The 21,774-nt window shown below is 35.2% G+C and overlaps 2 protein-coding genes across 2 annotated transcripts in view; both read right to left on the bottom strand.

The window, feature by feature from the left end:
• Positions 1 to 117: 117 nt before the first annotated feature.
• Positions 118 to 4,701, bottom strand: LOC104906232 (protein FAR-RED ELONGATED HYPOCOTYL 3-like). Its single transcript, XM_019252329.3, has 3 exons — positions 1,991 to 4,701; positions 659 to 1,628; positions 118 to 566 (listed from the first exon to the last, which is right to left on the bottom strand). Exons 1-2 carry the CDS (start codon positions 2,565 to 2,567, stop codon positions 751 to 753), a joined length of 1,455 nt encoding a protein of 484 aa, XP_019107874.1. The 5' UTR covers positions 2,568 to 4,701; the 3' UTR covers positions 118 to 566; positions 659 to 750.
• Positions 4,702 to 4,850: 149 nt separating this feature from the next.
• LOC104906202 (ATP-dependent 6-phosphofructokinase 5, chloroplastic) overlaps positions 4,851 to 21,774 on the bottom strand; it is a 17,378-nt gene continuing 454 nt past the window's right edge. The window contains exons 2-14 of the mRNA XM_010694928.4: positions 21,258 to 21,587; positions 20,920 to 21,025; positions 19,003 to 19,076; positions 15,465 to 15,576; positions 14,622 to 14,717; positions 14,446 to 14,547; positions 13,890 to 13,964; positions 10,383 to 10,523; positions 10,144 to 10,260; positions 9,907 to 10,011; positions 6,182 to 6,262; positions 5,886 to 6,014; positions 4,851 to 5,158 (exon numbers count right to left, since the gene is read on the bottom strand). Coding sequence (XP_010693230.1) covers positions 4,979 to 5,158; positions 5,886 to 6,014; positions 6,182 to 6,262; positions 9,907 to 10,011; positions 10,144 to 10,260; positions 10,383 to 10,523; positions 13,890 to 13,964; positions 14,446 to 14,547; positions 14,622 to 14,717; positions 15,465 to 15,576; positions 19,003 to 19,076; positions 20,920 to 21,025; positions 21,258 to 21,565 — 1,626 coding nt within the window. The 5' untranslated portion in view covers positions 21,566 to 21,587 and the 3' untranslated portion in view covers positions 4,851 to 4,978. The remainder of the gene's footprint in view (positions 5,159 to 5,885; positions 6,015 to 6,181; positions 6,263 to 9,906; positions 10,012 to 10,143; positions 10,261 to 10,382; positions 10,524 to 13,889; positions 13,965 to 14,445; positions 14,548 to 14,621; positions 14,718 to 15,464; positions 15,577 to 19,002; positions 19,077 to 20,919; positions 21,026 to 21,257; positions 21,588 to 21,774) is intronic.

Raw genomic sequence — 21,774 nt, 5'->3', positions numbered from 1 at the left:
AGGACATCGATTTCTATCATTTCAAACGATCAAATGCTTAATTGTCTTATTTGTTTTCAATTGCAATTAAGTTTTGGTTAACTTAACTGTTATGACAACAACGGCTTACAACTCTTGTTCAAAACATCTGAAATGTTGAAGAGAATATATCATTAGTATATTAATGAAGATAAGTAGTAGTGTGATTAATTTGTACATTGATTTGTAGTACGTATAATGCTGTAGTATGTATAACACAACTATCTGTACGTAGATTGATCTTCATCATTGGAGTTGTGTAAGGTATCAGATTTTTTAACATGGCTACAAAAGCCCAGTCATCACCAAATGGCTAAAAAAAATCGAAGAGACAAGTGGCTCCAACAAATACAAAACATGGGCTATTTCTTTGAGTTAGTCTCAACATATAACAATATACCAACAACTCATTTTTCTATATAACAATATGTCAAGAACTCATGCTTATGGTATTAACTCCCCCATAAGCCATACCATATATTAATCTGTCCTCCTAATTCATGACTTTCATAATCGCTCTCTGAATTGCATGCTTCTTCATCATCAACCTAACCAGCAATGACAAATATCAACCCAATTAGTATATATACCCAGCAAATTTCAACACATGCATAGCAACATAGAAATAGATAGTCAATACCTTGCCATGTTTGTTCCCTTCCTTTTGTTTTTTGGATCCTTGCTCCTTCTCGATGCATGAAGGGGATCCTTCGCGCCCTCTTGCATGTTTACCTAACCAGGAGTAACATCTTGTCTAATTGTATTGTTACCCACAGATGAAGGAGTGTCTTCTTTCGGTCCATTACTAGCAATCTTCAATGCCCTCCTCTCATTTATACGATCATCAAGCAACTTAAGTGCTTCCACTACTATGTCAACTTCACCAAAATGAGCCGCCTTCAAGCAAATGGGGTCAAATACGACCATCATCTTATCATAACACATTACCTCTTCAGTTTTGGACGGATCATGATACGTCACTTTTATCATGGTATGCTTTCGAATGACATCTTTCCTCCTTCGATCAAGAATGTAATGTGAAGGAATTTCTTTTATGTTCAAAACATCATGCAAATTAATGATGTGCCTACACAAAATACCATGACACTCAAACATCTTAAATTCACAACATGCCAACAACGTACCGAAGTCGATTTTCACCCGATAGTTCCTTCTCTTATTCGTAGGTACCTCCTTCTTAGTATCCTTGCATATAACCCATATTCTATCTGCAAATGTGTGCTCCTCTATGTTGTGTGCTAACTTTTGAACCCCTCTCCAATGGACATATAACATTTTAAGACACTCCACTTGCACTTCCTTAAACTTACCATCTGTGTATAGTTTTTGAAACACAACATCGGCCTTACAATCTGTCGCAAGTTGTCTTACATGCCTAAAACTATTTGCGTCTGTTGCTTTCTCAGAATTTGCCCTGCTCTCCATAGCATTGCAGTATTGTTCCGCAAAATCACACAGCTTGGTATTCTTGTGCACATAACCGTCAAAAAAACTATTTATACTTTCTGAACGTTGTGTGGTCTTCATACCAGCCCAAAACAAGTGCGTCATATATGCCGGAGCACACATCATCCTCTCCTTATACAAACCTACATTACCACAAGATTAAACAAACTCACCAATCAATCACCCTTTAAAGATAATTACCTACTAATTCCTCCACTACAATTACGTAACATGTATTTCACCATATATATATACAATACAACATCTCACCACCAATTATGTAGAATCATACACTACAACGTCTCACTACCAATTTCGTAACAAACTAGATGCTACTAATTTTATGATAATCAACATGTAGCTTCCAAACTACCCAATCCATCAAATTATAGAAACTTGTCAACCCAAAGTACAAACAAAATTTAATGTGATTTATAAAACATGTTATGCTAAATAAAACGAGGAATAATAAAGTATACTAAAGTAAGCATTCATATATAATCACCTTCAAGCCACTTATCTTCCCCGAGTTCGTATTTTGATATTGCAACACACCATTCAACCTCAAATTCTTCACCCGACACGCTGTCATATATGACATCAAGAAGTACACGTTTGAACTCCTTATAAAGCTCATACTTACCCAACTTCTTACCAAACTTCATAAGAATGTGCCATAAACACCAACGGTGCCAAGTTCCCGGCATAGCATTCACCATTGTCTTCCTCATCACAGCATCTTGATCGGTAAGAAAACAATTAAGCGCTTTACCACCCATACACTTCACCCAAGTACTAAAGACCCAAGTATAAGTTTCAGCATCCTTGTGAGATATTAAAACACACCCTAGTAATATACTTTGAGCATGGTAATTTACTCCGACAAAATTAGCAAAAGGAAGTGCATAATCATTAGTAAGGTATGTAGCGTCAAAACATACAACGTCCCCAAAATACTCATAAGCTGCACGACTTCTCGCATCAACCCACAAAACATCTTTCATGTGACCTTCATCATCCAAACGATGCATATGAAAGAATTGTTGGTTATCATCAGCCATTTTGTGAAAATAACTCAACATGGCATTAGCATCTCCGTCCTTAAATTTCAATCTAAGCTCCTTTGCTACTATGTTACGCAAGTCTCTCTCAATTATGTTTCTAACCTTGCTAGGTGTAGGATTATGATTTTCATGTTTCAGTATCGCTTTCCTTATTTCCCATAATCATTCTTCATTTACACTAGCATATATCATCACAGGATTTTTCGTCTTCCTACTATATATGTCAACACCTTTTTTTCCCACTGTTACTCGCTTACCATCTACCCTTCACCTGATGTTTGATTGACCTTCACACTCATATCTCCACGTATAATTATGCCAAACCCTCAACTCCTCTTTCGTTTGCTTACTACCACCACCTGACCTAAAAACACCAAAACCCTCTTGTTTCCCGTATTTCACAAAGCAATCGTCAATTTCATCCCATAAACCAAATACCATACCAACATTAGGAACAACAACCTTATTAGTTGATGTAAATGATCCACTTACACAATCCTCAATAATGTTCTCATCATTGCAAAAGTCAACTAACTGACTTGACTCCAAATCTATGTCAGACACTTCCTCATTCAAATCAAAGTCTATTCTTTTCCTTACTCGCTGAAATACAATCACATTTATAAATTATCTTATATTAGACAAACATAATGCTAAAATCGTATTTAATAATAATGAATTTATACATTTTCATTCCAAAAAAAATTTCACATTCATACATTTAACTGTTGTATTATAATAGCCATGACAAGTTATTTAACTTAACCATGTGTGTACAATTGCTTTGCACTTATACACGATCAAAACATATTATTTTTATATTGAAACAAGTTTTTTTATTAAAAGTCAACTGTTGTTTGGTTTGCGACAAGTGTTTATAATATCCTACAAGTTTTGGTAGATAAACAACAACTGTCGTTTGGTGCAACAAGTGTTATTTTACACTTTTTTTTAAAGCCAATATCTAAACATTAATATGGCACAATAAATTTATCTCTTTGCAACTACAATTTACTGCCAACTGGGTATCTCTTTGCAGCAGCCATCAATTTTTCTCTTTGCAACTACAATTTATCTAAACATTCTCTTCATTTATGAAGACTATTTATTACTAAAGTCACTTTTAACATATTTATTACACTTCTTTATGATTTTTCCACCAAAATATTTATTATATAGAGGTTTTGTTCATATTTATTACAATTACTTTTAACATTTTTATTACATCTTTTTCCTGATTTTTTAGCCATTTTATTCCAAGAGTGTGGGATACAAACAATTTTATTATACAAATGTTTTACCTGTTCATGAATTGGTGTGTTGAATTCATCCCCCTCAGCCATCTCGAAGCTTCTTCTTCAAAAAAATTTCTGCCTTCTCGTGGGGTTTTTTTTCTTTGCTGGTATTTTTTTTTTCCTTTAACAGTCCACAAACAAATTGTAGAGAGATGAGGAGGAATGCTTTACTGCTACATTGCTACTGCTACACTTTATTGCTACATTACTATTTTTCTGCTGCTACAATATGTCAAATCCCAAAGTAATTCACGCCTCCCAATCCTATTTCCTTCCTTTTTCTTTTTTTTCTCAGACTACCTTTTAGACAACTCCTTGGTAATTTTATTTTTGCCATTTAGTCCTTGCTTTGGTCCATTTGGACCAAAGGTGATATAGCTTTTATCATTCCTCTTGGTTTTGAGGGGAAGCCCTATTAACTTGCTAGTGACAACAAAGTTACTTTTTCGTCATTTGGTTTTACCCAAAACATTTCAAAGTAAAAAAAATGAAAACGAAAGCAGAATACACGAGAATAAGCTTGCTTATTAACTTTCCAAACGAGCTTTGATTGAGCTTTTATCAAGCTTGTCCGCGAGTAGTTTACAAACATATCATCTCATTTACACCTCTAAGGATGTGAGACGAGAAAGAAGATGAAGAATTCAGAGGAAAATATAGCATTCCTTAAGATGTTAACCATCTTTGGAAGAATTGTTTTTACTTTTTGGAAGAATATTCTTCACCCTTTACAACCCAAAGAGAAAGAAAATGGAAACAACACCAAGTAACATATTTCACCCAACTAAAAACTCCTTAAGTGAGATTATTCTTCGATCTTCAAACCCGCACAAAGACCTCAAAAATGAAAGTACTGTCATAGGTCTTCGTCGCAGACACATGACATGCAGCCATGAAAACATTGAATATGAAGCCACTAGTGGCATATACTACTTCGGGTAGCTTAAACTAGATACAGTTGACACCAGATTTCAAAATTACCCCCACTTCTATTATGCGAACAGCGAAACAGAAGAAGATTATTCTAGATAATATTTCAATGAAATTATGATGAATGTGTAACAATGATAAGGACAATGTGACAATTAATTTCGGGCAAACTAAAAATAATTTTACCGACAAATGACAGATAGATCAATGACTGCTAGGTGAGAAGTCAGGTTGGCCTGTCGAGGTGAGACATCTATGCCACATTCGACTATTAGGATTGACAGTTCTAGGAGCATGTATCACTTCTGTAATTGGCAGGTACACATAATGAGTATTACAAATTCCCATTGTAATGCCGCTAAATCCTGCAAAGGCACCATGAACCTGCAGAAAGAGTTACAATCTCATCATGTTATTTTCTTACAATGGTCTATTATGTAGGTGGCAAAGCTAGGTTCGTTTCATTTCTTGTTTCTGGAGTTAAATTTTTTTTAACATACACCACATAACCTCTTGCAACTAAGAACTCCTTTAAGAAATGCATAACTTGTATAAAACGGATATATACAAGTAGGCTGGCAAGATACCCAGATCTCATAAAAGGTAACCTAACCATAAAAGGCTACCATGAAAGTCACCCCATATCTCTATTCTAAAAGGAAAACCTGAGGACTTTGGTATCTTATTAAATGCCTAAAATATCCTTATATAATTAATTTTTAAATTGTTAAAAAATGTTATTGTTTTAGTGATATTTTTTTTTTGAGTTTATCTTTTCTACCAAATATGTACTTTGTACATCAACGCACGCATCTCGTGGATATAGAACTAGTCCCATGTACAGTAGCCGGTTGCCCTTATTACCAACGGCCTTGACAGTAAGTGTGTCTAAATACTCCCAGAACTTTAATCTTCTGCCCAGAAGATTAAAGTCTCTTTCATATTGTATAAATGGTCATTTGTGTGCGAATCTAAGTGTGTGTTCAAATTCAAAGCTTTCAACTCTTCATTGTTTTGTGGTACAAAAAATCCTTTCACTAAAAGCATGCGCTCTCTAGAGTTGCTATACATAGACATACTATTAGTGTCCAAGCAAAAACAAAATACTTACAGCGTTTTGGCCAAGAACAGTGCACAATATGGCATCAGAAGCATTTGCACGTACTGATCGGACCATGTAGGTGGGATCAATGTATTTGATATCAGCATGAATTCCTTTTTCCTTGAAATAACTTTTTATCTGTTGAATTATTCACAATTTTCTCATGTTAGGATAATCATGGGTACATTTTTACGGACAAGGAGAGCAAGAGGTTGACATATTTCTAGTCCAAAAGGTTATAGAGAACAGAGAAGATGCGAAAGAACTAAGCCCTCAGAAAACAAATTCCAAGAGAGTAAGAATACCTGACTCTTGAAATGTACTCCAATATCTCCAAGAACAGCATTTCCAGATGCATCTTTCAGATCTGATGCAGCCAATAGTTCCTGAGTTGGAATACAGCGATTAGTAGTTGAATTCAAAGACTAAATCCTTATTATGATAAGAAAATTAAATCTTCAAAACAGCGACAGCACAGATAGAAAATAGGGGAACCAGAAGTCCAATAAAAATTAATGCAAAAGATGAAAAGGCATACTCCACTCCCATGAGTGTAACCAAGGAGGGCAACCATATCATTAAGTAACCAAGCTGGGATTCAGACTACGAAGAATCCCATAATTCCATTCCAACAAAGCACCCACAGCATAGGTACCAAAAAAAAATGACATTAATCTTATATTCCCTTTAACCTTCAAAACTTCATATAGAGAATCTGTGAAATGTGAATGACCTTAAGTCAAAGGCACAGTCCAGTGTATCCTGCCCAAATCAAACAATTTCTGCCCAAGAAAAATTACCGCGTGACAGCGCACAGACAAAAAAGTTTGTGTCTCTTCATATTCAGAGACCAAAACGTTTAACAAGCGGAAGGGAAGCTTATGGCTGGAGAAAATCTATCAACTAGCTGGACTCTGATATGAATATGTAGCAATTTTACCTTTTTTATGCAGGCAGAATTCCATTATTGATTCAAAAGAATTTTTTGTTCCATTAATAAGTTCAGTATAAGTGGGCACTGGGCAGTGACAAGGTGGCTAAGGGACCAGCTTTGATTGAAGTGTTACTAGGTCCTGCTGAATTGATTGTGAGAGGGGGGGGGGGGCAAAATCCAAACCAAGAATAAAAATGGCAATTAATGCTGCAAAAACTAACTGATGTCAGTCATGTCACCACCTAAACACCATGTCTTTCACTGATCTTTTTTTACTCCCCAATTATATTTGGAATGCCAAGTTTCTACTGTATGTTTTGACAGGCTAACACTACAAAAATAATATGCAGGTTCAGGGACCTAACAAGTGTTCATATCCTTGTAGACACAAAAAATTACCTTCCCTATTCTTTGTGTGACCGGATTATAGGACTATACCGCCACTTGGTTCAGATGGAAGAATGAACATAGAGGAAGCTTAAATAGCATTTTTCAAACACTTCAAATCCATTTAATTATTCCCCACTGATACAAAAGACCAAAGACCTAAGACCCACTAGTCTTCGCAATGTTTCTTATAAGATCATCACAAAAGTCCTTGCAAATCAACTTAAGAGAATCTTGCCGAGCATCATCGATAATTATCAAAGCGGTTTTCTACCAGGGCGGTTAATTTCCAATAACATCTTTGTATCTTACGAAGTTTTATATCATGTGAAACATCGAAATGCTAAGAAAAGAGGAAACATGGCAATCAAATTAGACATGAGCAAAACTTATGATTGGATAGACTGGGATTACCTAAAATCAATCATGGTTAAGATGGGTTCCCAGAAAGACGGGTTAATAGAGTTATGACCTGTGTCACCTCGGTTTCGTACTCTTTTTTTGGTCAATGGCAAGCCAATTGACACAATCACCCCTCAACAAGGGACTTTGACAAGGAGATCCTATATCACTTTATTTATTCTTGTTATGTGCCCAAGGGTTTAGGAGCTTTAACTAAAAGGGGTCATGATATGAATTTACTTCATGGCATTTCTATTGCAAGAGGTGCTTCGGAGATTATTCATTTGTTCTTTGCAGATGGTAGCATATTATTTACCCGAGCAAACGACCGAGAAGTGCCTGTATTAGCAGATATTCTTAAGAGATATGAAGGTCTTTCGGGTCAAAAGGACATTATTGACAAACGTGAGATTTCGTTAAGCAAGAATCATGACTCTCATGGGAGTATGGGACACAGAGAAAGTCTGCTTTGCTAGCATAAAAGATGCATTTAGAAGAAGCTCCTGGAAAGAAAAGCTACTATCCCGAGCAAGCAAGAAAGCTCCAATTCGATTACATTGGACTTTCCAAACACTTCTAATTAATAAATATGCCTACCTTTCACCGCTAAAAAAAAAATTTAATTAATTTATTGGGTAGATTATCCTCGAAATTAAGTCAACGGCCCAAATCAAGTCAAAAGCCCAGAAATCATATCGAAAAGGATTGAATTTGCAAAGCGAGCTAGCATGTGGCCCTTCTTTCAGGCGCCTATCCCTCTAAACGGGGAAAATCCAAGGCAGTGGCAAAATTTAGCCAAATCAACAAGCTTTGCAGTTTTCCTTTTTCCTTTGTCATCACCTACAAATCCTCAATTCTATCCACTTTTTCCCAACTCTCATATATTAAAACCCTTCCTACATTCAACTAAGTCTTTTCAATTTAAATTTAGTCATTCGATTCAATTTGCAAAGCTCTATATAGATCAGTGAAGATCTGTTAAGATACATTTCATGAGGGTTATTCTATTCCAAAAACAACCCTTTTTCTGTTTTATTTTCTATTCAATTTATTTGTCTAATTATCGCTAAACATGTTTGTGACATGACATAGATCCCTGGTTATCTTATGCCTTTTGTACATATTGGTTTACCAAGTTGGCTCAAGAGGAAGGTGGTTGACATGGGGAGAAGTATAGCAACGATTAAATGTTGAACACAGAAAATGTATACATTAAGAGCAATTTACGATGACGGAACCAGACACAGGATTCCCGTAAGTGGATATAGAGCTGAAAGGGTATATCTCTAGCAGAATGAGAGCGATCAACGAAGTGGTTAGGAGGAGAACTCCTACTAAATGAGTTTATGTTCGACATAAAAGAGACTTATGAAAGACAACGAAATTTGTGTTCTTTTGGCCGTTTGACTATTTGATTAAGGTAATCAAAAAATTTAAAAGATCCTGGACCACTAAGGGTCTTGCTGCATTTGGAATGACAATTTCAGAGGTTGTAACATGATCCATATAGCTAAAAGGTCGTGTTTGGACATCGTACTATGTTGCGCAAATGTTGGGGTCTTCTAGCATTTTTTCTGGGTGTACTATTAAAAATGTACTAAATTATGAACCTTTTTTGAGCTAGTACCTTGATTTATTTTATTGTTTTCTTGAAAAGGTTGACATGATAAGAGTTAGTTAGGTATTAGTATTTTATTTGGATGAGAGTGGGTGATGGAACATGCTTTAAAAGTATAAAGATTTGGATAGCAGTGGGCAATGTCCAAAATAGAAGTGTGAAAAGTATTGTGGGACGAATGAGAGTGAAAAGTATAGAGAGTAATGCCGAATGGAGGGAGTAGGTTAAAAGGTATTATTTCAACCAAAAAAAGAAATTGGTATCATTAGTAGCTCACAAAAAGGTTCCCAATTTAGATATTATTTGACAAAAACTTTAACTTAAGGTACTAGCTCACAAAACGGTTCATTATTAAGTTACTTTTAGACAAAAAGTCCTAATTTCGTGGAGGATATAGAGTTCTATAAAAATTTAAAAGTTAAGATTAAGTGCAAGGAAATCTAAAGCTCATCTTAAGATTCGAAGGGGTTAGGCAGTGGGAAAATGCTTATAAAACATGGGCCTCGCCTTTAAGTTTAGATTTATGATTTATATTTAGCCCTTTTGGATCCGCATCCTAGAAAAAGATCCATGACAAGCATAAGACATCCAAAGAAAACACACAATTCTAGACTAAGTTAAAGCCAAAGAAAACAATAGACGTCACGAAATTAGAGAAATACTTGACACAACCGATTTGAGAAACTCACTTGTCCTGCACCTTCAGCCACACACATTACTGCTGCCCCTTTTGTTCGAATAAGATGCTCCAAGTGCGAGAGGACACCATTGGGTCCATTTAAAGTAAACGGGACCTGTAATAGCATTCAGATACCATTCAATTTGACCACACAACATGTAAGAAGATGAATAACTCTTGTAATTAGCAAGAGTACAGAGGGTGTCAGTAAAAATTGCAAGACAGAGATCAGATCCAAGATATTCACCTCAGGAATAAGGCAAACATCAACCTGGCCACTTGCAAGTGATGCATGCATGGCGATGAAACCACTACTTCTTCCCATCAGTTTCACGAGGCCAATCCCATGGTATGCACTGTGCGCCTAGGCAATTCAATGTGTGCTTAAATTCCAAAAGATATAAAACATTGAAGGAAGCACGAAGCAGAAGATTACAAAGGAGATATAAGGTAAGCTCTACAAAGTTTGATATCAAGTCTACTGACCTCAATATAAGCAGAATTGATTGCTCTTTGTGCTTCTTCCACAGCCGTATCAAATCCAAAGGTTTTATCCATCAAAAGTATGTCGTTGTCGATGGTTTTTGGTACACATACAACTGATACTTTCAACTTTCTCTTGCGGCACTGCATGGCATAATCAAGTGGTTAAGAACACAAGTATGCAGCAACATGATTAGTAACTATAATGTCATGCATGATTCGCCTTGAGACACAAAATAAAGGGTACAACGAACATACTACATATAACTTGTCATATCTGTAGGATCTCCATCATAATTTTTGCCATTCTTGAATCACCAGACTGTTTCTTTCCCCAACACTTATACGACTTCAAAGGACAATCAAGCCTAATAGATGTCGGACTAAAAGATTCATCCCATAAAGATTCCTAACTATATCCTCAACAGCCTTCCAGTCTTTTTAAGTCCAAATTTAATGCCCCACCTTGATAAGCCTAATAAATGTCGGCCTAAAAGATTCATTCCATAAAGATTCCTAACTATATCCTCAACAGCCTTACAGTCATTTTAAGGATAACTGGAAAACTTTCAGTGGACAAAGGAACTACCAGATAAATGCAGTTGAAACAAAGTACGAACATAAACTGTTTTCTCATTTTTGGACAAAGTTTGCTTACTAAACATGTCTACTATTAACCTTGAGTTTTCTCCTTCCATCACTTTAGTTTTCTTAAATTTCTTTAATGAGCCAGTCTAATCACAAGCTTTACATGAGTTATGAAAAGTATGTTTAGCAAATTAACCAATATAAAAACCAAACACATGCATTTAAAGCCTGTAAATAGCATGGCTAAAAGAATACTTACAAAAAAGGATGATTCGATATGCATCAACTATCATAAATGTTTTCTCAGGAACCATTAGCTCATCGAACAATTTATTGGGCTTATTGAACCTTCCTCTGCTGATTATTGTGAATATGTTGAGTTAATTAATAATATTAGAATTCTCCGAAATTCTTTGTCAGAAGTGTGAGTTTGAAAGTACACAACCCATTTAATTTGGTGAGTGAAATTAGATTAAAGAACCTTGTTTAAGGCATATGAAACCTGGACAGAGTAGGTTAATTGTGTTAGTGAGTGAACCTTATATAATCAATCTGTTTCTAATTCAAGCCATGGGTGAGTGAAGCCTTTAAATTTGAGCTGTAACCCTCAATTTTCTTTCAATTGAGTGGAGATTGGGAGGAACTAACAGGAAGTAGGTGAGACCGTAAAACTGTTAGAGAACCAACTTACTAACTTAGGTTTATATTCATCTAATAGACTAGAAGATTCATCCGACTCCTTAGATAGGTCATGGAGTATTATGCACATGATATTGCAAAAGCTTAAGACAAGGAAACAAGGGATTTACTTTGCTGGGCATTGAAAAAGAAGGGCAGCATATATGTCAACAAGATTAAAATTTTGCAAGAAGTCCTCTTTTCCCTTAAAGGATCATAGATGAGTTGAAAATGTCAAAAGAAGACTAGGTGCTTAGTGTATGTTATGTGAAGATGATATCGCTTTAAAGGACTACACCACGACTAAATGACAAAGATATAATTGTGGGGATAGAAGATAAAAGCTTATTGACTCAAACTTAATAGAATACTTAGAGTGAAAGTGGTACTAAAGAGGTTTTAAATAAAGATAATTTAAAAGTAGAGGAAGGGAAATGAGTATTGGTGAAATATGAATTACAAAGGGAAGGATCACAAGGGCTTGAACTAAAGTCCAAGTAAAACAAAATCCTTAGAAAGCATATTTAACGTATAGGATCCCATACAAAATATTATGATACTAGATTGGAAGAGAAGAGATTACTTATCAATGAATGTTTAAAGTATTATATTGACCATGGTGGTAGAGCCAATATCATGGTTAGTCAGCTATCACATAATCTTGTTAGGTATAGATATCTTTCTTTTAGTATCAAGGCATCTTGTTTTGGTGATGACTAATAGGAGTATATGGAATACTTAATGATTTTAATGTGCCTCTTAGGAAGAAATATAAGTTTTGCTCCTCTGTGGAAAGAAGATTGAATAGAGAAAAAAGGTTGGTATTTTAGGAGTTATATTTTGGTGGACCATTTTTGTTTAGTAGTGTGGAAAACTAGATGTGATTTGATGTAGGTGTTGGTTATGGGTATGTTCGGCAAAAATAATTGTGGTAGTTGTTACCGGTCGTAGAAGGTGATACCTTTCTTACTAGCCGTTACCAGTTTTGTAAGAGGTTAGCTCTCAAAATAGTTTTCAAGCAATAGTGTTCGGAAACCTAATTCGTTAAAGAAAAAAAAAAAATTCTACCTTCAAAAGCTAATTCCTATAGCTTTTCCAAAAACGGTACCTCAACCGCTAAAAAATTACCTTACATTGCTAATTTACCAAACAATATTCTTCACATTTACCGGAGTTTTGACTTGTTCAAATTTCAACCTTTACTTGAAAAGTTATTGTCGAAAATACTATATATTGATGCGAGACAGATTACGTGGATATGATTAAAGATAGAGGGTAATTAAAATTGAGGGAAGAGAGCAAAATGTGATCTACGATAGGGGGTAACTATACACCAAAGAAAAAGATAATAAGTAGATATTATTTGAGATAGTTGTTCCATATCAAAATAAAAAGTATGCAATGTAATGTAATTGGGACAACCAGAAAAAGGAATTAGTGCAAATATGGGATTGTGGGGTGTCTAAGATTGTTTTTCACGTAGTTTTCATCAAAGGTTGGAATTCTAAGCTTGTGAAGAAGATTGTACAAAAGAGATTAATGTGGCAAAGATGTGTATGATAAAAGGATGTGTGAAATGCGATAAGATATGCAATGTAATATGAATACATACATTGAAGGGTATAACTGGTGGCTATCGAGGATCAAATGAATGATAATAATGGTGGTTTGTTGTGCATATCTGATGTAAACATTAGGACTTAGAGGCATTGGTCTAGAAATTAAAGAGTTGAAAAGGATAAAGATAAAAAAGGAAAAGGTAGCTTAAGATGACCTTGATGGATGGGGTTTAAAAAGACATGAAATATATGAGTGTCCAAGACCATGTTATATTGGACTAGAAAGACCAAAAGGATTCACCTGAACAACTCATACAAATAACATCTTGGTTCATGTAGTCATAGCCATCTTTTTTGAGTTAAGGTTGTGATTTAGTTCTTGGTGTTGTATGGAAACTATGACATACAAATATTATGGTGCATACTATAAGTAATAACTCATCCACTGACCTATTATTTCACAACTTGTTTCTTATTCTTTCTAACATACGCTCACATTTTAAAAGGTATCTATTGATGTGCTTCGTTGGTATTCAGGAATCAAGTGTTTATAATCAAAATTCAGAAACTCCAATGTAAGCTATGAGTCACTGCAAGCACATTATATACATCCTTGTCTATATCTAGCAAGTATCTCAACGTTGAATACACATTTTAGCCAAAAAAGTATCTTTATTATATATACCTCATTATGTATCGCATTGGCTCCTGCATGTGTCCCATTGCCACCAAGAATGAAAACCATGTCGATTTCCTTTGCCTGAGAAAATGAAATACAGCTACTAAATTTATCATTTTATGTAAGTACTACCCCAGTCCCAGGAAGATGTGAACACTTTTTAGGACACGTATTTTAAGGTGACAAGTTGTAGTGTGGTTATCAGATGTAATTTTATTTAAAAAGTAGATGTGATATGAGTTGGTGGGTGTATTTTTTATTAGAGGAGAGAGAAAGTTGGGTAGCTTTTTATTGATAAAAGGTAGATTGTGGGTCAAAGAAGTGTAAAAGAAATAATATATTAATAGTGGGACCATGTCAAAAATGGAAGTGTTCAAACTAAGTTGGGACAAACACAAAAGGATATTGTTCAGACTATTCTGGAACGGAGGGAGTACTACAATACACAATCTATACTTACCCTCAAATTTGGGCTATCTAGGCCAACAAAGTATTGAGAAAGATAGACAATCAACTCTTAGCAATACCAATCTGAGTGTAAATGAGAAAGTGATATGAGTACCTCTATACTATCAGCAATGTCACTCATACTCGCACCTCCACGGGATACCCCCAAAAGGCTTCCACCTTCAAGATTTATGTCTTGGACATCCTCACGAGAAAGCTGGGGATTTTGGAAAAATATTACCTTGAAGTACGGGAAGAAATAAAAGAACTGACTCAAAAGGCAGGTCTTACCTTCTTCATAGGTAATTCAGGGTCGAAAAATCCGCGGAAGCCATATCTAACACCAAATACCTTTTGAACACCATATCTCTCCAGAGTGAAAAAAATCTGAATAAATCAAAAACAAATGAGAAGTCTGCGGCATATGATAGAAAAAGGGTGAAGCATTATGGGTCAAATAATGTATTGTTAGAACAAAAAATAAAATGAATGAAAAAAAGAAGAAATACGATGTCAAAAGGAAAGAATTTATCAGAACAAAACATAACAAAAAAAAAACTAAACAAGAAACTTGTTCCTTATGAAGAAAACTCTAGTTAAGCAGGGGGGAGTTGTAATTGAAAACCGATGTAAAGTATTTCAACTAGGCTTTTTTATCAAGTAGAAGATGTCAGAAAAAAAAGCTCATTTTCCTGATGATCGACCAACTGCAAACCATCACCTAATATTATAGGCCACGTTCAACTGCATACTTCATCTCCTATAATAAGAACCTTCCTAATGCAAACGTACAATATCTAATGAGATTTTATTCGCTCCATACATGGAAATTAAGACAGATACGGCAAAGAAAAAAGCATAGAATAAAATATTTATAGCAAGGGGAGGCTAGGACTCTCTCTCTCTATCTCTCTGGGGTGAGTGTAAACACTTAATTGTTGACAAAAGTGACAATGTAGTTAGTGATCTTAGATGAGAATCAGAAGTCATAGCCAAGGATGATGACATAAAAAATTAGGGCCTTATTGATGTTCGAAGAATAAAGGCATTCCAGTAGTCCTGGCATACGTGCTACGTAAACTTACAAACAGCAGCACGAGTCTATACATCAGGAGAAGTCCCAGAGTCAATCACCTGTCTAATGACATCATTAAGACCAGGACAGAGCCCTCCACAGGTTACGATTGCTGCTTTCACCTTCTTTGGATCAAAGTATATGTCCTCACGTGGACCTGCACGATGTACCCTGTCCCAATGACAAAAATTTAGTACATAGGTAATCTTCGCAGGCTAAAACTCACTTATCAAGCAGTTAGAAATGATGGAGCCGCAGATACAAAACAACAATGTCAGCATTCTTAATCCCGTAAAATTGAGAAAATTTTATCTTTGGTGATCGTCCACATGGATCCTCTGCCTCCAAACTCTTCTATCCAAAGCTATATGCTTCCTTAAGCCTAACTTTATCATATATTGTTTCTAACGCCCTCCAATATGATGAGTCGGATAGTTTATGTCAAACCCAAACCACCAATTTATTTTAAGCATATTTGTTTCTTATCGTAACATATAGCACCCAATCCATTGAGTACTTATGATTTATGAATACATAATGTACCTTTTTTCACAAGTTATACTTTGCAATATGCAATTTTAGATTGTTTATTAGTGACAGAAGATATGTGCATGTTGAGATGGATGCATAAGAAAATACTGCAAAGTAGAATTCAGAACAAAGAGATTCGAATGAGGATTGGAGTTGCGCAAACATTGAGGATAAGGTACGAGAGAATCGGCTATGATGGTCCGGTGAGACGTTGCACCAGTTAGGATAGTGAAAGGTCGGGGTAGTGGAAATTTAAGGAGAAGTCAGGGGAGGGCAAAGATGACTTGTTAACCTAAAAGGAACTTATAAATAGCCTCCAAATTACAAAACATAGAAGGTGGGCTTTTTTGATATTGTGGGTGAATAGCATAAACTCATGGATTCTCAAGAAGTTATTTGATTTCTTCCGGAAGCAGATGAATAATCATCTGCTTCTCACGTTCCGTGAATAGCCGAGGCATTGAGGAAAGACTACAATGTAGCAACAAGGAGCGCTTCGACGATTCAAGAAGGCAAGTTGGCGAATGATCTCAAGTAGTGTTTGCATATAATTTGATAATGCAAAAAAGGACATTTTTGACATAGTGTAGGTTAGTAGGCGAATTAGGTTGGGGTTTAAGTGATTTTAGGTCATTTAAGTTGACAGGATCAACATCAATAAGTCATTGAGGGTGTCTGGTAAATTATATGCAAACTTAAGGGGTACTCGATGAACGTTTGAGACCGCAGGGTTACCTCATGAATTTCGTAAAACCTGAGTGGTGAAAAATTCGTATATTATTTGTTATTAGTTTCTTGTAATGCTAGGATTAGTTTAGGAAACTAGAGATATAATTTGGCATGTATTGCAATCTATCTAGGATTAGGTTATTAGTTCCTAGTAGGATTCTATTATTTCTAGTTGGCTATATATATAAGTCATGGGAATAATAAATGTCGAGGGAGAAAAAGCCAAGATGTGAGGTGTTTGGGTAAACACAGGTTAGGGATTCAGAGATCTCGGAGATCTCGGGGATCCGAGTTCTAGGATCATTAGGTTAGATCGGGGAGATCTTGGAAGCCTTGTAAGTCACCGTGCCGTACACATCATTGAAAGTCCTAGTGCATTAATTTGTGGTTTTTCTCCTAGTTCTCAGGTTTCCAAGTTAAATCTTCTTGTGTGATATTTATTGTTGTTTTTTGTGTTATTTTCGCATTATTATTGCTTGTGAATATATATTTGGGTATGCCTCCGATCCTAACAAGTTTCAGAGTACCCCAAAAGATTTTAAAAAATTTTAGCTACCAAAAATATGCATAATTCATAATTAGTAGAAATGCACATTTTGGACCAAATCTTTGAAAACAAGTATGTGATGCATTAGGTTAGATGGGGGAGATCTTGGAAGCCTTGTAAATTACTGTACCGTACACATCATTGAAAGTCCTAGTGCATTAATTTGTGGTTTTTGTCCTAGTTCTCAGGTTTCCACGTTGAATCTTCTTGTGTAATTTTCACGTTATTATTGCTTGTGTAAATATATATGAGTATGCCTCCTATCCTAACAAGTTTCAGAGTACCCCAGAAGATTTTAAAATTTTTAGCTACCAAAAATATGCATACTTCATAGTAAGTAGAAATGCACATTTTGGACCAAATTTTTAAAAACAAGTCAAATGCATTTTGTAATGGATTTCTCCATTAATCACTCTTCTCCAAGTCCTTACAAAGAATAACAAGCAAGACAAAGTACATGATCTAGCTTTAAGATGAAACACTAATGGATAATCAAGGTATGGTTGAGGAATGAGATAAACTTAATGTACCTGGAAATGTAAATGTAGAAGTCCAAAGTTTAATGCAGTCCAAGAGATTGTTCGGAGAAACATATTCCATTCATCATAATGGCAGCCTTATTATACTGAATAACCAATAAATGGTTCTAATGAGATTTGGCAACCTTTAAGATCAAAAGAGATGAGACAACATCCACGAGAGACAAGAAAGACAGAAAGAGATGATCGATCTTCTAAAAGCACAATACAGGAAGAGGCCTGCTATTAATTAAGATAGCTTGGACAGCATTAATGGCAGATTTAAGGAAGAAGATGACGATTTGATAGAGTGAAGATTACAGCAAAATGTAAGGATATTCAAGCTTTCAAGAGGGCTTTATTCTCTCCCAATGAACTCTTAAAAGCTCACCAAAGCTCTCATCAATTTTCAACATGCCTTACCTCTCACTAAAACTATATATACTGATTTTCCCTAACAAACTCTCTTAGCTTAATTCCCCAAGCTACCTATACCTGAATTATAAAGATAATGTCTAAAGCACCCCTTCCCCTAAAATCAGTTCATTGCAAAGGCATGCTTTGATAACTCCTCAAACACCCTTTTGGCCTTAAATCTCTAAAATTCCACAGTATATCACCCAACTCTCTACATATCCTCATATAGAATTAATTTACATTACAAGTCTAAACCATATAAGTTGTGACTCACCATTTTCTGCTGCTTCATGAATGCAATTACTTTCTGCTGGAGTCCTTATTTCACTCCTCAGAGTTCTAACTCTAATTGTTATACAGGTGCACCATGGCATCCTCAATTCTACACCTTCCATTTTTTGGACATCAACTTCATTAGCCTATCCTCCAACCATATCCTTTCTAATCTAAGGTTATGAATGAGATATCCATGTATCTCATATAATCCAAGGACATATTCAGTGTACCAGGAATGAGTTTTGGCACAACATTTTGTTCCAGACAAACAAATTCAGCATGTTAAAAAAATACATTAGTTATAAGATTGGCTTGAACAAAGAAAAACATATAATTGAGTCATTTTATCTATTTGATACTCTGAATTTAGTTAATGAATGTTCAAACTTACTTTTCATAGCTTCAGAAAAGTAAGATTTTTTTTTTATGGCCTAACATTATCTATGGAAATGGCTGCTGGGGAATACAATTTTAAATTCATACTTCTTAGTCATGTAATGTTATTCGAAGCACACAACATATGATTAGAAAATATGAAGAAAAAAGGAAATCAACAATTGCGACAATGATAAGTTTTACCATTGCTCTACCCATGTGCAATTAGGATCAATGCACTCAGCTCCCGCAGATGTAGGTGAAGCATATTTGATGACCTTCAAGAAAGTAAATAAGTTTAGTCCGAATAAAATAAAATCTAAGAAACAATTAAAATGGTCTCATTAACACCGACGTAAGAGCTCAAAGAACGTTGCCAAAGCTATCAGTAGATAGTCATCGAAAAATAGACTGTTATTAGAGGAGTGAGGTTTGTACTCCAAATCCCACCCCACTTAGGTAAAGATCCCCATGGTAGACATTAGGGTGATGTCGACATTGATGTTGAGTACTCAAACCACATTAATTCAATCAAAAAATCTCTTTTGGTCCATCCCCAACTTTCTGGAATCAACTAAACTGAGTTAAATAATGTCACTCGAATGACTTTGTTACATCTTTTTGTCTTAGTGCGTGATCAACAGACTTGGCCGTCAATGCATCCAATAGAGATGATAGTTGTTAAGACTTTCACAAGTTATCTATGGCTCCGTGTTAACTATACATTGAAAGGGAATTTCTAGCTTAATCACAACCACTCAGATGCAAATGAACATAAAGGAAAATGAAAACCAACCAAAAAAGAAAGTGTAAAATTAGATGGTATTTGATGTTTAAGTTTTGAAAAATACAAGCTTTAACAAAACCTTGAGTTGTTCTGAAGTCCACTTAGAAGTTCAACCTCTAGTTCAAGCTAAGCTTGGAAAGGCCATCCAAGAGGAGAATCATTTACAATTCTAAACTTCAGATAATAAGCCATTATACACATTAAAATAGTTACATGAAGAGCTATGCGTCAATGTTTTATCACGTCATTATGGATCACTAAGCTACCTAGAAATTGTCCCTTATTGCTTGATTGGTGAAGTATGGTTGCACCAAGTTAAGTCTCAATCTTTAAGAAAGTTGCATGATCAAAAACAACAAAAGGTTAAAGTTCAAAATTCAAGTTATAAGACAGGAAGAAGTGAAATGCTCAATTTATCAACATCTGAGGACATGCTAGTACACAAGTGCATTCTATGAAAAGTGGAAGGACCATATGAAGTTCTATGTTAATTCATTAAAGGAGGTGCTCCTAACCCTTAAACTACCATCTTTTTACAATCTCATCACAACATCATAATTTCCCTTTCCCTTGCCAATGTTGATATATATGTCAAGAAGGCTTATGTTAGTTGTGTATGAATAAAGCAGAAGTCCGAAGATATGGTATAAAGGGTTGAACTAACCCAAGGTTCAATTATGAAATTTATAGATAATACATACTTAATTGGCTTGCGGGTTTAATATCGCTTGAGCTTTGTTATTGATACCTTATAAGCAAAAACTTTTGGTTTCAGACTCTAAAGAAACCAAAGGGATTAGAAAGTTTAAATAATATAATCAAGCAAATAGCATCCCCAGTAACACACTTCCTAAATCATATATAATTCTTCAAAAGCAAGCTTCACAACTTTTCCATAATTCTCATGATGTAGGCAATTAGCAGAAGACTAGAGGTTTGGTTTGAAATACAAATAAATAATGTTATATCTATACAAATATATTAAAAGGCGTGCGTGATAATGTATACACGCCACGTGGCACCTCTGTTACTCTATTAGAATTGTCCAATGTGTACATAAGTCATGTCAATCAACAAAAGTAAAATTAGCTTGCAACACGATTTGAACCCGTGACCTCTTGCTATTATACACAACACAATTACCATCTCAACCAACTTTTAATCATGCCTTAAGTGTGCACTTTATTATATTTGTACCTTTAAATGTAGAGTTTTTCTTAATATATTTTAATGGAAATGGAAAAAAAAACATGTCAAATTTGGAAAACAATACCAACCCGGGGCAACGCTCGGGCCCAAATACTAGTTTCACTTTAAAAGATGGGAAATTATACCTTTAGCAATGTCCTATCATCATTGTCAACATAACCATTTTTCCTATCCTTTGGTCGCGCAGCATTGTCAGTGACAGTTTCATTTCCTGCCCAACCTGCACGATTCCTATTGCCACCAACAAATACAACAAGAGCATGCATCAAGAAGACGCTCAATATATGCACATTTATATGAAGATGCTCAACATATACACATACCATGAAACACAATAGCACTAAGACACCTAGGAATTCATATTTCAAAGTTCACTGGCCGAATCCCAAAGTTAGTGCATTCTTAGTCATACATTATGAAGATATGATAACAGAAACCCGAGTAGACATGAAAGCAAAATCACCTCTGCATCAAGGAAAAAGTACTTGGCCTCGGCTTCACATCCAAAATATCTTTCAAATGTGGCAAATTAAATTTAGACTCAAAATCCTTCTGGTAATTGGTTTTCCAATCAGGATCAGAGGTATCCATGTCCAAGTTTTCAGAAATAATCCTACAAGCAGCAAATCTCCTCTTTTTACTATGTCTTCCCGGACAGTTATATCTCAAAGTTCCAAAACACAATTGCGTACGATGATCCCGAGTAGATAACGAAACATGTGAACTTATATTCATACAACAAGCATGATTTATCGACGAAACAGACGCCATTTGAGGTTAAACACTACACAACCTGAAACGAGAAACAACAAAATATGCTAATATCAACAACTCACATAGTAAAAAGCATAACTGCATAATGATTCAAGGACTACATTCATCCATTATTAGCAAAAAGATTAAAAAAATTTAACAGTATGCTTAAAATTAATCAAAGAAACAGTATTCAATTACAGGCCAATTTTCAGCATGCATATATT

This window comes from Beta vulgaris, chromosome 2 (assembly GCF_026745355.1).
Source record: "Beta vulgaris subsp. vulgaris cultivar EL10 chromosome 2, EL10.2, whole genome shotgun sequence".
Classification (NCBI taxonomy): Eukaryota; Viridiplantae; Streptophyta; class Magnoliopsida; order Caryophyllales; family Amaranthaceae; genus Beta; species Beta vulgaris.
Note: the sequence above shows the minus strand (reverse complement) of the source record. Positions and strands in the feature narration are given on the sequence as shown.

What these genes read in the sequence shown, in the direction of transcription:
- LOC104906232 (XM_019252329.3), bottom strand. Translation starts at nt 2,567, where the DNA reads ATGTTGAGTTATTTTCACAAAATGGCTGATGATAACCAACAATTCTTT. An exon ending in GGAAGATAAGTGGCTTGAAG is followed by an intron (nt 1,629 to 1,990) that starts GTGATTATATAT and finishes GTGGTAATGTAG; the next exon opens with GTTTGTATAAGGAGAGGATG.